This window comes from Palaemon carinicauda, chromosome 18, assembly GCF_036898095.1.
Source record: "Palaemon carinicauda isolate YSFRI2023 chromosome 18, ASM3689809v2, whole genome shotgun sequence".
NCBI classification, from domain to species: Eukaryota; Metazoa; Arthropoda; class Malacostraca; order Decapoda; family Palaemonidae; genus Palaemon; species Palaemon carinicauda.
Window position 1 is genome coordinate 17,263,522 of NC_090742.1, and position 15,811 is coordinate 17,279,332.

Sequence of the window (15,811 nt, forward strand, 5' to 3'; positions counted from 1 at the left end):
AATAATAATAATAATAATAATAATAATAATGTTAAGAATAAAATAATAATAATAATAATAATAATAATAATAATAATAATAATAATAATAATAATAATAAAAATAATAACAATAATAATAATAATAATAACAATAATAACTATAATTATATTAATAATAATAATAATAATATTGATAATAATAGTAAAAATAATAATAATAATAATAATAATAATAATAATAATAATAATATATCCGAACAGGACGCCTTCCGCCACGCCTACCTCCACTACCTGAAGGACTTCGACTGGTTCGTGAAGGCGGACGACGACACCTACCTCATCATGGAGAACTTACGCTTCTGGCTCCACGACAAGGATCCAGAGGAGCCTCTCTATTACGGGTGTCACTTCGACGTCATTGTTCCCCAGGTATTATTATTATTATTACTATTATTATTATTATTATTATTATTATTAATGTTGTTATTATTATTATTATTATTATTATTATTATTTTTATTTTTATTACTATTATTATCATTATTATTATTATTATTATTATTATTATTATTATTATTATTATTATTATTATTATTATTATTTTTATTATTATTATTATCATTATCATTACTATTATTATTATTATTATTATTATTATTATTATTATTATTATTATTATTATTATTATTATTATTATTATTATCATCTCCGCCAACAAAGTTGGAAGGAGGTTATGTTTTACCCCCTGTTTATGTGTTTGTTTGTGTGTGTGTGTTTGTTTGTGAACAGCTTCCTGGCCACAATTTTAATCGTAGAGTAATGAACTTCTAGTAATTAACTGATATGTAAAAAACTGGAAATTATCAAATTTCTTAAGGTCTAGAGTCAAAGGTCAAGGTGAGGGTCAAGCAAAATGTCCAATTCACGTAATCAGCCATAATTTTGGATAGTGTTGTCACACAGACTTCAAAGTTGGTTCATATTTGAGTATATAAAAATCCAAGCTACTTAATGCATGTTAAGGTCAAAGGTCAAGGTCGAGAAAAAAATCGAGAAATAAGTTTCCGCGACAGAAGTCTGCGCTCTACTGAGTCCCTCTCTACTTATTATTATTACTAGGTAGAGAATAGGTACCAGTTGTACTATCGTGGCTAATCAGTGTTTCAAACTATACTGTAGTGTCATGGAAATAGGGTAGATGGCTATACTGCATTTCTTAGGAACTCTTGTTCCCTAGGTATCATGATAAGTTATATGTAAGCCATTATTTTCATCCCCACTAGTATCACTAAAGTAAGGGGTTGGTTGCCTTGGCACGTATTCTACATTACCCCTCAAGTTTATGACAACTAATCCTTTGCCTCCTTATTGAAAAATATTTAGTAATTAATCATTTTTCCAAGAAGTAAATTCAGTTAAAGCTTGCCTTAGTATTCAACTCTCTCACGGGGTTGTGGTGGCTTATTGGAAACGTCTCTCTGGCGATCAGCTGGCTCGATAATTTCTTACCGTGTCTGCAACCTCGCCATCATTGTGAGTTACGGATGGGGAGTTTGGGGAAGCCTATATGCCTACCTATGGAGTCATCGGTAGCCATTGACTGGTTCTCTCAGGTCCTAGCTTGGGTGGAGAGTTGACGTGGGCGCTGATCATGTGTACATATGCTCAGTCTCTAAACCATTGTCCTGCTAGCTAGGGCATTGTTACTGTCCCTCTCCTCTGCCATTCATGAGCAGCCTTTAAACCTTTAAACGTGATGCACTATTACTTCAGGGTCTTATTCCCTTTAACCACTAAGTAAACTTACCTTATAGTCTTCTATTTTAGCCCCTCCCTGTTGTACCTTGGTGTTGAATGGCCTCCCTGGCATATTTTCTGGGTCCTATGACTGAGTTTCCATAAATCTCTCTCTCTCTCTCTCTCTCTCTCTCTCTCTCTCTCTCTCTCTCTCTCTCTCTCTCTCAGGGTTTCTATTATGTTAACGATAACAGAAATAAATCGTTCTGTTTATAAATAAGGTAAAGAATAATTTACTTATTGTTTATAAGTAAAATGTGTTGTTAAAGTATTCCAGTTTGCACATATTAAGTAATCAGGGACGTCTGATTTTCCAGTGTGAATTGCAAGTGTGATTTTGCAGTTTATAAAGTAACTCTAAGTGAAAAGTGGCGTTTGGTTTGATTTCTTTACGTGGTGAAAGGGTTGTGTATCTCCATGGTTTACTGTGAGCGATCATAATAAAGTCTCCCACCATCGCCAATCCATAATGGCCAGCTTGGTGATGAAATTATCAAACCCCAGACATGGATAAGGACATGTCTGAGACCTTTATCCAGCAGTGGACTAGAAACGGATTCCTTTATATATATATATATATATATATATATATATATATATATATATATATATATATATATATATATATATATATATATATATATACACACACACCAATTAGGATTTTTTTTTCTTTTGCAGGGCTACATGAGCGGAGGAGCTGGTTACATCCTCAGCCGAGGTGCTCTGAAAGCCTTTGTTGAGGCTGGCATGAAGAACTCTACCCTGGCCCATTCTCAAGGTGCCGAAGACGTCCAGATGGGTGAGACTGACTTAAGACTACTATACGTTTGGTTAGGTATAATCATTCCCGAATAGGAAATGTACAGTCTGGGGTGCAACGAGTAGTTTTTCTAAACATAGGTCTAGCAAAGAGCTATAACTTAGGTACAGAAATTGCTTCTCAGGATTCATGTTAGTCAGACAGTGACAGGAATACCTAATAGTACACCAAAACGCCATGGCCTTTTAATACGATATATAATTAGCCTGACTGCAAATATGTATTTCATATAATCTTGTCCTTTAAATACAACATTTCCTACCATGTGTATCAAATAGGACATTTGTTTCCTGTCTTTCTTTTGAAACATTTCATGTCCTATATTTCTGGTTGGATATTGCATTTTTATATGTACATTAAATTTATGTATATTATGTTATAGGACCTGTAATGAAAGTTATTTTACCTATTAAATAATAATGTAAAAATAAAAACTTTGTAATTCGGAAACGACGTTGTATTCTAAAACAAGAGTTTTTGGATACTTTTCATAACTACCGTAACATGAATACCATCTCTCTCAATAAGGATATTTGATGTCCTATCTTGAAGGATATTTTATAACACATCTTTCTTTTTTTTAATATCTCACGTCCTGTCTTTCTCTAAGGGTACTTCATGGCTGCCGCCGGCGTCAAACCTGGGGACTCGAGAGATGAAAATGGCCGGCCGCGTTTCTTCCCGTTCCATCCAGCCGACGTGGTGGTGCCCAAGAGCAAGAATTTATCCTACTGGTATTGGAAGAATCTCGCTCACGATCATGATCAGGTGAGGCAGCTAGATTTCGTCTTTAGAAAGCAATGGATAGAGAGTGGAAGGACATACCTGATCTTTGTTCTGCAGTGGACTAGTAACGGCTGATGAATATGTTAGTGCCATAGCCTCTGTGCCATGGTCTAACACTGTCTTGGGTTAGAGTTCTCTTGCTTGAGGGTACACTCGGGCAAGCTGTTCTATCTTGTTTTTCTTCCTCTTGTTTTGTTAAAGTTTTCATAGTTTATATAGGAGATATTTGTTTTAGTGTTGTTACTCTTCTTAAATTTTTATTTTTCCTCGTTTCCTTTCCTCACTGGGCTATTTTCCCTGTTGGAGCCCCTGGGCTTATAGCATCCTGCTTTTCCAACTAGGGTTGTAGCTTAGCAAGTAATGATAATAATAATAATAATAATGCTGTATACTGTACAGTATATCAGGGTGCGGGATGAGATCATGTTGAGTGATAGATGGAGGGGGTTTGGGCATGCTCTTTGCACTCTCCAAGAGAGATTATTCACCAAACTTTCAACTGGGCTCCCCGTGGCACTAGAAGAGTTGGAAGACCCAGGACTACATGGCTGAGAACTATGAAGCGTGAAGTAGACGAAGAATGAAGTATTGATTTAAAAGTTTTAGATAGAGACGATTGGCGAAATCTAAATGAGGCCCTTTGCGTTAATAGCCATAGGAGGATATGACGATGAGGATATATATTTAGATACTTGTATTCTAAGAGAAGGTTCAAGACTCAGGGATGCTTTATATAATGTCCTAAAGCTTGGATGAAGGTACTTTTGTGGGGATGAGTTGCGATAAAGGCTGGATCTAGTCTAGACAAGGGCATGTTGTAGCACACACACATAATGTATACATTCAGCAATCTATTCATTCGAGAGAGGCCGTGAAAGAAATGTCTGTTTAAGTGCATAAGAAAACGGCCAAAGCGAGGAACTATTTATAGTTAAATGGCTTTGTTGAAAAAAGGGTATTATGGTTATTTTCCGTGTTACTTCTGGAAATGTTTAATGAACATCATGGAGAAATAATTGGGGCAGTTTTATATGTGATCGGAAATGCAAATGGGAGAGAAAGGATGAATGTTGGCAGTGGTGCAATATTGAGAGGGTATAAGACCAAGGCTGATGATTGATTGCATAAATAAGAGTGGTACTCTTGTTCAATTCACATAATTGTCTAAGACTAACAATATTTGACAACATTCACAATCATAGCATGATTGTATGTTAAACTCCTTACATGAACCTTTTACTCAAAAAAAAAAAAATTAATTGTCATTTTCTCCTATTTCCAGGGTCTCTCGTGTTGCAGCGACACCACCATCTCATTCCACTACGTTAGACAGGGTCTACTTTACACCCTCGAATTCTTGATATACCATTTGAAAGCCTACGGCATAGGCATCCCTTTGAAAGACTGCTGACATTTGTGGAATCACAAATACTTTATAACGTTGTACATTACACGTGATTTAAGATTAATATGCTTTTTATAGATAAGACATTTTGTATGATTACACCAGATTTGTTGGAAACCGTCAATTCATTTGTTACGTTTATTGGATACAGGACATATTGTGTGATATTTTCAGTACTCGGGAATGAGTGAAAATCACATTGTCTTTTCAAGTTTTTATATGACATGGCAAATAGGCTTATGTCGTCTCGTAGGTCAAAACGATTTTGGTGAAAAATGAACTCTTCCGGGAGCACTTACATGTATTTAACATATTTTTACACTTCATACGATCATATTTTCATATATGGTCATCATTTTATACATTGTGTTTTAAGGGAAGTGTATAGTTTTCTCATATATGAGTTAAACTCGATAGCGTACATGACATAGGCCTAGCAAAGGTGTAGGACTGAATTTTTATTCATAATGAAGTTAAGGCATATTTTTCCTTAAACACATACATTATGAAAAAAAAACCTAAATTTAATTGTACCTCTACTGTGTTGGGGTTAATTTACATTGTTGCCGTTTGAGGAAAATATTTACCGCTCTTCCTAATTCCTACTTTGAAAGTTAGATACCAGACTATGATTGTGACACCAACTTTACTTTGAAACTTTGAAACACCACGTTACTTTATCTTCATATGGGTGTTCCCCAATTAAAGGATAAAACACTAAAAATGTTTGTCATATATCTTTATTATACATCTATAGTTTATGGAATAAAGGCAATATTTACAGAAATGAGTACAATATTCGTGTTGATAATCTTCACATGTTTGCCCGGGAAAAGTTTCGTCTTTCATAATAAAATAAGTGAGAATTATGGAAGCGAACTTTAAGTCAACTCCTTCATAAGTTTGAAATTATTTTATAAATAATAGTTCTTAAAGAAATATATTAATTTGTTAAATTATATCCATTATTCCCCGGGGAAATGAAAAAGAAGAAAGAAATACTCTGTACAGAACGTCACCATCGTAAAACATCGTAAACTTTGTCAAAATCAGGGATGCCATTCATACGATAATTATCCTACATGTACGGTTATTTTAGGTCCAGTACGATGCACGATACATACCTTAGGTATATACATAAGTGTTTAATTAAACAATTATACTAAAATATTTTGAAATAAGTCAATCATGTAACTCCTTAATAATTATATTGAAACTGTGTATGACAATTTTGGTTGACAAACGACAATTCTAAGGCTCATGTACGATAATCCAGTCGAAATAATCTGGCAACCCTAGTCAAAATCAGGGTTGCCAGGTTTTCTAAATGAGAAAAGGTCAATTTCTAATCAACAGAGGCTTTAAAAGGTCAACCCATTAATAGAAAAATGTCAAAAATATAGTATTTAAGGGCCGGCTTTTTTCATATTACTAAAGGCCAACCTATTTAAATACAAAAGGTCAAATTTGAGTTTTTTTTGGCCGGAAAAAAGGCCAAACTGGCAACCCTGGTCAAAATTGTCAAGCTCAGTTTTCGTTTGACTGTGTTATCGTGTACACCGGCGGTGATTGCCTTCGTTTAATAATGGCTTTTTAGATGTTTTGTTTCATAATACTGTCCAATTAAGTTGAAATTGCATAGATTAATTCATTTTCTATTAAATTAACCAGAAAACAGCGTCATGTTTCAAGTGCTACAGCATAAAAACATTAATTTGGAGTTTTGTTTAAAAGGTAACCCTCTCCCATTGAATGAGCTACACTAGTTTGATGTCTGAAAAGCCGAATGAAAAAGTAAGTTCAAGTTATTTTATGTTCATCGTAGTATTTTCATTTAATTTTTATAGTATTTGTGAGTTGAGAAAGTTGAAAGAGTTTTGGTTAGCCCCATATGTAACGTTAGGTTAGGTCTAGGTCAGTTTGTGTCATTAACAATTAGGTTCGGTGGGCTGATTAACGTGTGTGTGTGTGTGTATGTATAATCATTAGCGTGTGCATTTGTGTGTGTGTGTGTATAATCTTTAGCCGTAGGCAATCCATTGCAGGACAAAGGCCTCAGACACATGTCTGTATTATCAATTATATTTCTCGAATGATGGAGGGTAGATTTTGCTTGACCAAAAATATTTTGGTGATATAATTGCTAAAACATGATTTGAAGCAATTCGTGTGTCTTCTTGGCCCATTAATTGGTTGATTGATTTGAAGGTCTCTGGCATCCTGACATCGAAGGACACTGACGCCGAAATCTTGACCCTTTTCATTACATTAAACTTGTCTGTAATTCGCCATTGATCATCTGCAATATTGCAACTCGCGACTCAATCATTGTTAGTAGGTCTATTGCACATGAATTGCAGAGGCAAGGAACAGGACTGTCCTAGAGACACATGATCAGCTCCCAAGACCCATCTCCTCGCAAGATAGGACCAGGGAAGGGCTAGGCAATGGCTCCTAATGACTGCTTCTTCTTCTCCTTCTTCCCAGCTTTATCCCTATTCGGGGTCGCCGTTTCTAATGAGTCTCTTCCATCTCCCTCTGTCCTGTGTCATGACTCTGCAAGTAGACCTATAGGCTCCCCAAAACCTCCCATCCCCAGCTCAAGGATGGTGAGGTTGCAAACACTGCTAGTAAATATCGACCTTGAGTTTGTTTCGAACGCTTGTCCAACAGGTTGTCCGGCAATAGGTTGCCCCAGCCTACTTCATATATCCATCCATACCATATACCAAGGCACTTCCCCCAATTTTGGGGGGGTAGCCGACACCAACAATGAAACAAAACAAAAAGGGGACCTCTACTCTCTATGTTCCTTCAGCCTAATCAGGGACTCAACCGTGTTCAGCTGGTACTGCTAGGGTGCCACAGCCCAACCTCCCACATTTCCACCACAGATGAAGCTTCATAATGCTGACTTCCCTACTGCTGCTACCTCCGCGGTCATCTAAGGCACCGGAGGAAGCAGCAGGGCCTACTGGAACTGCGTCACAATCGCTCGCCATTCATATATCGGTGTTTCATAAATAGTCTTGGGGATTACGCCAGTGTTCCCGAATCATGTGGATAATTTGTTCAAAGGGCTTATGGTCAATTGGTTTTGTGAATGGCTTAAGTCAGGCGGGACAATAACTGGTAGTATCTTTTGGGACTAATGAGGATTTTATATCTTGAAATGTGTTTAGACAGAAATCAGGTTGAATACAAGACACGAATACCAATAAAGTCTTTTTTATAGTTTATATAGGACATCTGTTTTGACGTTGTTACTGTTTTTAGAATGATTTATTGTTAATTTGTTCTCATTTATTTATTTCCTTATTTCCTTGCCTCACTGGGCTATTTTTCCCTATTGGAGCCCTTGGGCTTATAGCATCTTGCTTTTACTATTAGGGTTGCAGCTTGGCTAGTAATAATAATAACAACAATAAACGAAATATCGCGATGTAGATGCTTTGTATGTATATTCATGTCGAGTCATTAACCCATTGCCACTCGAGAAGAAATACAACTAATAGAAGTGGTCTTATATGTCACTTACAACAGCCCAACTATGTGTAGCCCATAGATAGGATATCTATGGTGTAGCTTACGTTTTTGTTACTACCAGAAGTTAATGCCAAGAAACGAATTTGATAAGACTGGTTGTAAGTGCTTTACCCGCGTTTTTTACTTTCTCTAACTATCTTTATTTCTAGCATTTACACCTCGGAATACACGAGACAACGTTGTTGTTATGATTTTATTATATATATATATATATATATATATATATATATATATATATATATATATATATATATATATATATATATATATATAAACGGTTTATTCAATACTGATAAAACAGGAAGGAGAAAAATGGAAGAACGTATTGACATTTGTCCTGACCCTTCTAATGTATAGTGTCACGTTGACTACCATGCGAATTTCCCCTAATATACAGTATATGCTACTTAGTGTACAAAGATTTGCTTAACATTAACGCCTGCACCATATGTAGGATTTTCTCTCAATACAACGGTGAAAGGGTTTATGTATCGCTATGATCAGCAAAGCTGTACTAGTCAGGGCCATCCATACTGGGTTGGTTTGCTGTGACCCATCAGACTAGTCTCCACCATCACCAATCCGTAGTGGTGATGAAAATGACCAAACCCGTGACATGTCTGAGGCCTTTGTTTTGCAGTGGATTAAAAAACGACTGTATTTGCTGCTGCTGCTGTTGTTGTTATTGTTGTTGTTGTTGTTGCATATATATTATTTGTATATATGTATGTAACTGAATTTATATGCCTTTCGTTAGAAGGCATCAGTATGCTCAAGTTTGTTTATTAGTTATATTTAATTTCTTGTACCAATTGATTTCATCGGTAAAGAAAAAACTCAAGTTTGCACTAGTAGATGAATAAAATTAGTTAAATATGATCTTCAAGAACAGGCAGTCTATAACAGATCCTTACTGTAGGCGAACGTTATAGTAGTAGACCTATTCACAGAACACAGAAGAAAATCATGAGTTCCAAAGCCCACCGTGAGAGTTTTAAAGGAAGAAATGTTAGGTTATCTGTAGGGTAGGACAGGATATTTACTAAAAAAAAAAAAATGAAGTAAAACTTATCTTCCCCAGTGGGGTGAGAAACCATATAGGCCTATTCAACAACAAATTTGAGCTAGCTTCAGCATATTTACTTACCTGTTTGAGTGCTCTTTCCAGTTTAAGTTCTCATAGTTTTCAAAAAAAAAAAAAATAAATAAAAGCTTCCAATTGCCATTTTTATACACCTAATCTTGTAAAAAATCAGCATCAATGACCGTTGATGTTATGGTACTAGATAATTAACAATCATTCATTCATTAGTAAAAACGTTTCCTTGTCAACAGCCAGATGCATGATAATTCCAACAACGGCCATTTCATATATTTAATTTCTTTACCATATTAATGTGCATTCATGTGTGTTCATCAATTTTACTAGTGTTTTTTTTTTCTTTCATTTATGTTGTGTAAAATCAAATCCAGGCTGACATGATATATTGCATGAGGACTTTATTGTGATTGCTTTTGTGCCTAGGGTTTAATTGTTATTTTATTCATACCCTTAGGGTTAATCTTTTTAGTTATTTACCTGTTATTTAAAGTTCATTTTTAACTGTAAGAGGCATATTTTTTAATACAACTGTCATATTTATATATTTTGAGACTGCTTAAGATTAATTAATTTTATTTACATTCTTGTTTTTATACTGAATTTGTAATGGATATATAAACCATATGACTATACAGATAGAATCACTTATTTTAGACCTTAAAAAAGTTTATTTTTAATTTTATAACTAGACTATTCCAGGTAGTAAGTATGTTACATCTATAATCTATTTGTACAACTGAGATACATTCATGACAACAGTAGTTGGGATTCAATTAAAACAAATGTTGAATTATTTTTTTTTTGGATTATTAAAAGAAACACATATTGGGAAGCATAAGTATTATTGTGCACCACAAAGATATGTTGACATTAAGACAAAACGAATACAGATCTGTCCTTCCCTGCTGTGAACAAATGCGTTTTAATTCTTTTTCATATTTCTGAAAATGAGTATTTTTTTTTCTTTTTGTGTGAGAAATGAGGTAAGAAAAACACGGATACGGATATAATGAGAGAAATGAGAATCATGGTATTTCAATGTCAACTTCATACCAACAGAAACGAGCGATGACTTAGAACGTTGTTCGAAGAATTGGGATGAAATAAGGGGGAAATAAACGTGCTAAAAGAAACTTCTATCAAACAAACAGACCAAAATATCAGCTTTTTATTCTTGATCTAACCAACGTTAGACATTCTCGCTGGATAGGCCTACTATAAACTTCACCCAAAATTTTCTGGCGTTAACCAATTTCGTTGCGAATAACGCAGTTGCGAAGGATTTAATCTTTTTATTTTCTTATTTAAACTGTGGGGGCTATGTGAATCATAGTCTGTACTTGGCCTAGGAAACCCCGCCCGGAGACAAGCTCCGAGCAATCTAGACAAATCTAACGAATTATTTAAACCAAAGTCAACTTAACATTCACATGAGCAGAGAAAGCGGTTCACATTTATTATAATATATTGATATACTGTTTATTAATATACTGAAACATTTATTCTACCGTTTGTATTTTAGAGATTTAAAAGTTAACGATGTTAATTTTGTGAAACCAATATATCTTTTAAAAGGAGAAAAATTCACATACACAGATTGCTACTGAAGTTTAGCAAGCTTACTATAAACTACTCGAAAGCCTGTGACGTACTTGGATTAAATGAGATTTGAATGTTGTAAAAATATAGAGCGACTACTGCTTTTTTTTCTTAAAAGTTCGTAAAATCAGAAAATGTTGTAGGCCTGTAGCCAGTTATCTCATTTTTCTATAGGCTTGTTGTTTATAGTTTTTAATATTTTTAGGAAAATTTGGGTATTAGTTGGTTTTACAAAAATAAGGCAATACAGTGCAGTTAAACTTTTATAGTACAAATATATCTGACGACATCATGAGGAAAGGCGAAATTGACAACCAATTGATTTTTTCAAAATCCGAGCTTAATTTATTTGAAAATATGGTTTGCTCAAAATATTAGATTAGATTGTTTTAGTTTTTTTATTATTGTCTAGAATTTAATTAATAATTTCACACCGAATTATCTACCATAAATCTAACAAGATTTGAGGAAAAAAAATACCGATGTAAGTACACTTGGCTGCTTAATCATTCCAACATGCCTGGGCTTTTTCCAAATATTTTTGAGACTTTTTTTTTTCTTTTTTATCTAAGAGTGCAGCTATTTCAGACCAGATAATTTATTCATCAATTTCTTTATCGTGACGACACAACTAATCAAGCGAGTTCTAGGTTATTATTCTGTTTATTTCAAGATTTCTATTGAACTTGCCGCTTCAAGCATTTATAGTTGTGATTTTTATCCAACGATTACCTATCTAGTGCGACGCTGCATTTGCGGTATATAACTTGTTACAGCAATACTATAAGTGATAAACTTGGCATTCTCATGCATTGTTTCAGCTTCGAGCATTAACGCGTTTCATAGTAACGTCACCGTCTCTCTTTGATACTTAAACGTACTGCCGTCGAAGGGCTCAGTTGTAAAGCTTTGACATTGAATGTGTACAACATAGACACACACATAATGTAGCTGTTGCTGCTGTTTTGTTGCTAGACGGCTGTAGCCTATAAACTAGTTTACACTTATTATAGCTTATTATTTCAAACCTATATTATAGACCAGGATACCCAATAGGTGGGTCCCACCTCCAATTTGACAACGTCTCTTTGATGGGTATGAAGTGCCCACTGGCATCGAAGCGCGCCAAAATTACGAATACCAACGACACAGAAAGAACGCTGTTGTGTGGTTTAGAACCCTTAAACAACGATTCTCCACTAAACGACAAAACACTGATATAAATTCTCCGGCGGGTTAGACTCCAACCTTCACGTGAAATAACATTTAAACTTGAGAGAGAGATATATACATACAAAGATAGTGATCGTACTTAGATAATATTCCATCAACAAGACCCTTTAAGTCGAGGCCTTTTCGATTCTAGAGGTCTTATCGAAGCGACATGAGTAGCAAAAAGCTTTTTATGGTCTGAGCTTTTTTTTTTCTTTTAGTTATTAACGATCTTCTAAAACCATTAAACTGTAATTACATTGCGAATTGTGCAAGTATTCAAGATATATGTTTTGTACTTGAACTATTTTGGTTGGCACGCGCATTTATTTAGTGCTAGTATGTTTTCTTGATTAAATTGGGCTTGGAAATAAAGCTGCGTGAATATGTCTTTAACAAATGCGCGCGAACTAATGATAAACTCTGAAAGTTGTGCATATTTAGCCGAACAGTTGCATTAAATTTTGTAACTCTATACAATAGAATCGTAGTTAATGTAACGCCAGACCTGCTAGCTCACTGTCTGTATCAATCAATCAACAATAGTGACCTCACTTTCAAATCCATATAGAGACACAGGTCCCTGGAGTTGAATATTCACCAAATGGTTAAGTTAAGTAAAGGTGCCACTTTGCGTCTCAGCAAACTAACTTCAAGTGTATTTTGGATAATACTGAATTATAATCTGCTAATGTATATATATACTGTATATGCATTTTTATATGTAGATGGTGTTATTCATTATATAGACCCTTAAGTCAATGCCTGCCTGAGCTGTTGAGAAATGTGGCCTTTCAAATTGAGTGAAACATTTCATAGTGCGCTTTAGAGACATCTCTCCAAACAAGTGCTCTCTCAAATCGTGAGTGTTCTCCCACCTTCAAACATTAATCTCCCTTCTCACCACTACTGCACAATGTCATCACGTAAACAAACTGATCAACAATGGCCATCAAACGTCTTCGCCACCAACCTCCAACAAAATGTTAATTCGTCGGGGGCTCACCAACACAACTGCATCATCCAACAACACCACATACACACAGCATCCAACTTTATTTATTTTTTTCCTTCTACCTTCCATGATAAGAACGGTTCTCTTATTATGCGGAACCTCCGGGACAAATCATTCCAGTGGAATCCGAGAGAGATTTAGGTTACAGCCCAGGTCAGTTGACGGCGGGTCACACCAGCACAGGGAGGTACTGTGGGGGCGGGTCGTGGGGGCGCGCGCACCCCACACGGTTTAACAGCTGCTTCATAGATGACATACAGGGCTCCCGCTCTTCGTCTGAAAGAGAAACAACTTCAAAAGTTAACACAGTGTTTAATAAATGGCTGGGTTATTCAATTTAATTTTCATTCTTTGTTTATTTCAAGATAACATCGGTCAATGTTTTTTTTCCTACGCACTCTTCTGTTGCTGTTTTGAATTCTGTAATTGTGCACTTACATTTTTTTTAATATTTTCTCTTCATGTTCACTTATAAGCAATTATGTCGATATATCAATGGAATTTCATATATATATATATATATATATATATATATATATATATATATATATATATATATATACATATATATTAACCATGCCAAAAATATGGCCAAGAATATCCCTAATGCTCTGCCACAAAAACATTGTTTTATTGCTAAGTTGTGGCGGGTTTAATTTCTATATTCCCAGTTTCAGACTTCTTTTAGCCACAAAAATTAAGAATTTGTTTTTGAGGTGCTTCCAACTATAATTTTCTTCTAACGTTCCAGTCTGTCCTATCTTTTAATGCTGCATAAGAATCACAAACAATTCACATAATTATCATATATAAACAGTTCAAACCTTGTAAATGTAAGTATATATTTGTTTAGTATTGTCTGATTCAAAACATGCTTCACTGCCCTCGAAGTGCTTGAGGATAAAACTCATGAGGCTTGCTTGAATTCTTTTCCTTGTGATTTTACTGTTCTTAAATTAATTAGTATTTCATTTTCAGTTTCTTTTCTGTAGGTATGCAAAATTAGCCTAGTAGTTTGTGTCCTCTTCCTAAAGGATCCGCCCCAGTATTTTTTAACGCAAGGCGATGTCTCTCTCTCTCTCTCTCTCTCTCTCTCTCTCTCTCTCTCTCTCTCTCTCTCTCTCTCTCTCTCTCTCTCTCTCTCACACAGCCATAAATACACATTTCTTGGATGTGTTCTGAAGCATTGTGATAAAATGTAATCAAAATCATTTGTTTTACGTCCTGTGAAGCCATCTACAGTCACTTATGAATGAGAATCATTGTCAGTTTGGCAGTGAACAAATAAAATCTTTGTAAGTTAAACGAAGCCTTTCTTTGATGTTTTGTGACTATTCTTTCTCTAGATAAACAAGTCAAAATATTTAGTATCAGCTCATAGTTTAAATTTTTTTAGTTTAATTTTATGATGATGGTGCATCTTTTCGCAATGTATATATTATGCAATGTTGAACTGGTGGTCCTGTTTGATGTGTTTTATATTTCACTTTACTTAACTAATTAGATTTTTATATAAGATGCTATTTTAGGATGTATTTTTCAAATTAAAATTAAAATTCAGTGTTGGGTTTCAAACTGAAACGAAAGATAAAAGATCTTAAGACGGGGAGACATTTTATAAAGCCAAAGTAATGCATTATTTCAATATGTTCTAATATTACAACATTATTTTGGACTTGACTATCGAATTATGGGACTCAGTTAGGACTATCAATTCAGATCTTTAGCCAAATTCAGTGGCTAGAGTAGGAACTTTTAAAGTACTTAATGTATATGGAAGCACAACTGACTTCATGCCACAAACATTAATTCTTCTCCTAATTTTTTACTTTAGACTATCTCGCGTGCTGGTAAAGGCTTCCCAGGGACGATATATATATATATATATATATATATATATATATATATATATATATATATATATATATATATATATATATATATATATATATATATATATATTCGTGTACGTGCATTGGTGTTATATATTGTGCTTATACCATAATCTCTAAATACATTCTATACATCATTCAACTAGAGAAATAGAACAATAATTAATAAAATATAGTTTTCTAAAATGTCTGAGATATTTGAATATATTCTAGGATTTTATCAAGGTCAAATTGGGGTTATAATTTATTTTCGAAACCCCCTACGTCACACAAACGTAGGCCTTCCAATTTTTAGAAGTTTGGACACAATACTAACATCCCATCTAATCCTTATCAATATCTATGAACATGAATAAAAAGTGCATCAGTTTATAAGGGCAGTTTGAGCTCAGTCAATTATCTTTTTATTTGGACTCTATGACTAGATACTAAACGTGTAATAGTTTTGTATTTTCATATGATGAGGCTTTTTTCAAGCTGTAATCCTGGAAGTGGATTTAAGTTATTCTAAAACTTAAACGTACTATATTACAGAAATTTGACCACTTATTTTATTTCAAGTAAATCTTGGTCTTCAATTGCAAGATTGTTAAGAATAGGGGCATCTATTATGTGAACCTTGAAAACTTTCAGATTAGATAAGACCACACAAA

At 34.4% G+C, this 15,811-nt stretch overlaps 3 protein-coding genes across 9 annotated transcripts in view; 2 read left to right on the forward strand and 1 right to left on the reverse strand.

Annotated features, from left to right (window-relative positions):
- The window catches only part of LOC137657640 (glycoprotein-N-acetylgalactosamine 3-beta-galactosyltransferase 1-like), a 37,854-nt gene extending 32,613 nt beyond the window's left edge, over positions 1 to 5,241 (forward strand). For 3 of the 5 annotated variants that reach the window (XM_068392036.1, XM_068392035.1, XM_068392037.1), the window contains exons 5-8: positions 243 to 410; positions 2,460 to 2,580; positions 3,212 to 3,369; positions 4,670 to 5,239. In XM_068392036.1, the coding sequence (XP_068248137.1) occupies positions 243 to 410; positions 2,460 to 2,580; positions 3,212 to 3,369; positions 4,670 to 4,798 (576 nt within the window). In that variant the 3' untranslated portion in view covers positions 4,799 to 5,239. Of the gene's footprint in view, positions 1 to 242; positions 411 to 2,459; positions 2,581 to 3,211; positions 3,370 to 4,669 lie in introns of all 5 variants that reach the window. The other 2 variants (XM_068392038.1, XM_068392034.1) reach the window with 2 other exon arrangements.
- A 1,210-nt stretch (positions 5,242 to 6,451) lies between these two features.
- LOC137657645 (uncharacterized) overlaps positions 6,452 to 15,811 on the forward strand; it is a 444,763-nt gene continuing 435,403 nt past the window's right edge. Inside the window, exon 1 of the mRNA XM_068392046.1 lies at positions 6,452 to 6,586. The gene's annotated coding sequence lies outside the window, so the exon portion shown is untranslated. The remainder of the gene's footprint in view (positions 6,587 to 15,811) is intronic.
- Positions 9,866 to 15,811, reverse strand: part of Nmnat (nicotinamide mononucleotide adenylyltransferase) — a 92,118-nt gene continuing 86,172 nt past the window's right edge. For all 3 annotated transcript variants that reach the window (XM_068392039.1, XM_068392040.1, XM_068392041.1), the window contains one exon: positions 9,866 to 13,542. In XM_068392039.1, coding sequence (XP_068248140.1) covers positions 13,510 to 13,542 — 33 coding nt within the window. In that variant the 3' untranslated portion in view covers positions 9,866 to 13,509. The remainder of the gene's footprint in view (positions 13,543 to 15,811) is intronic.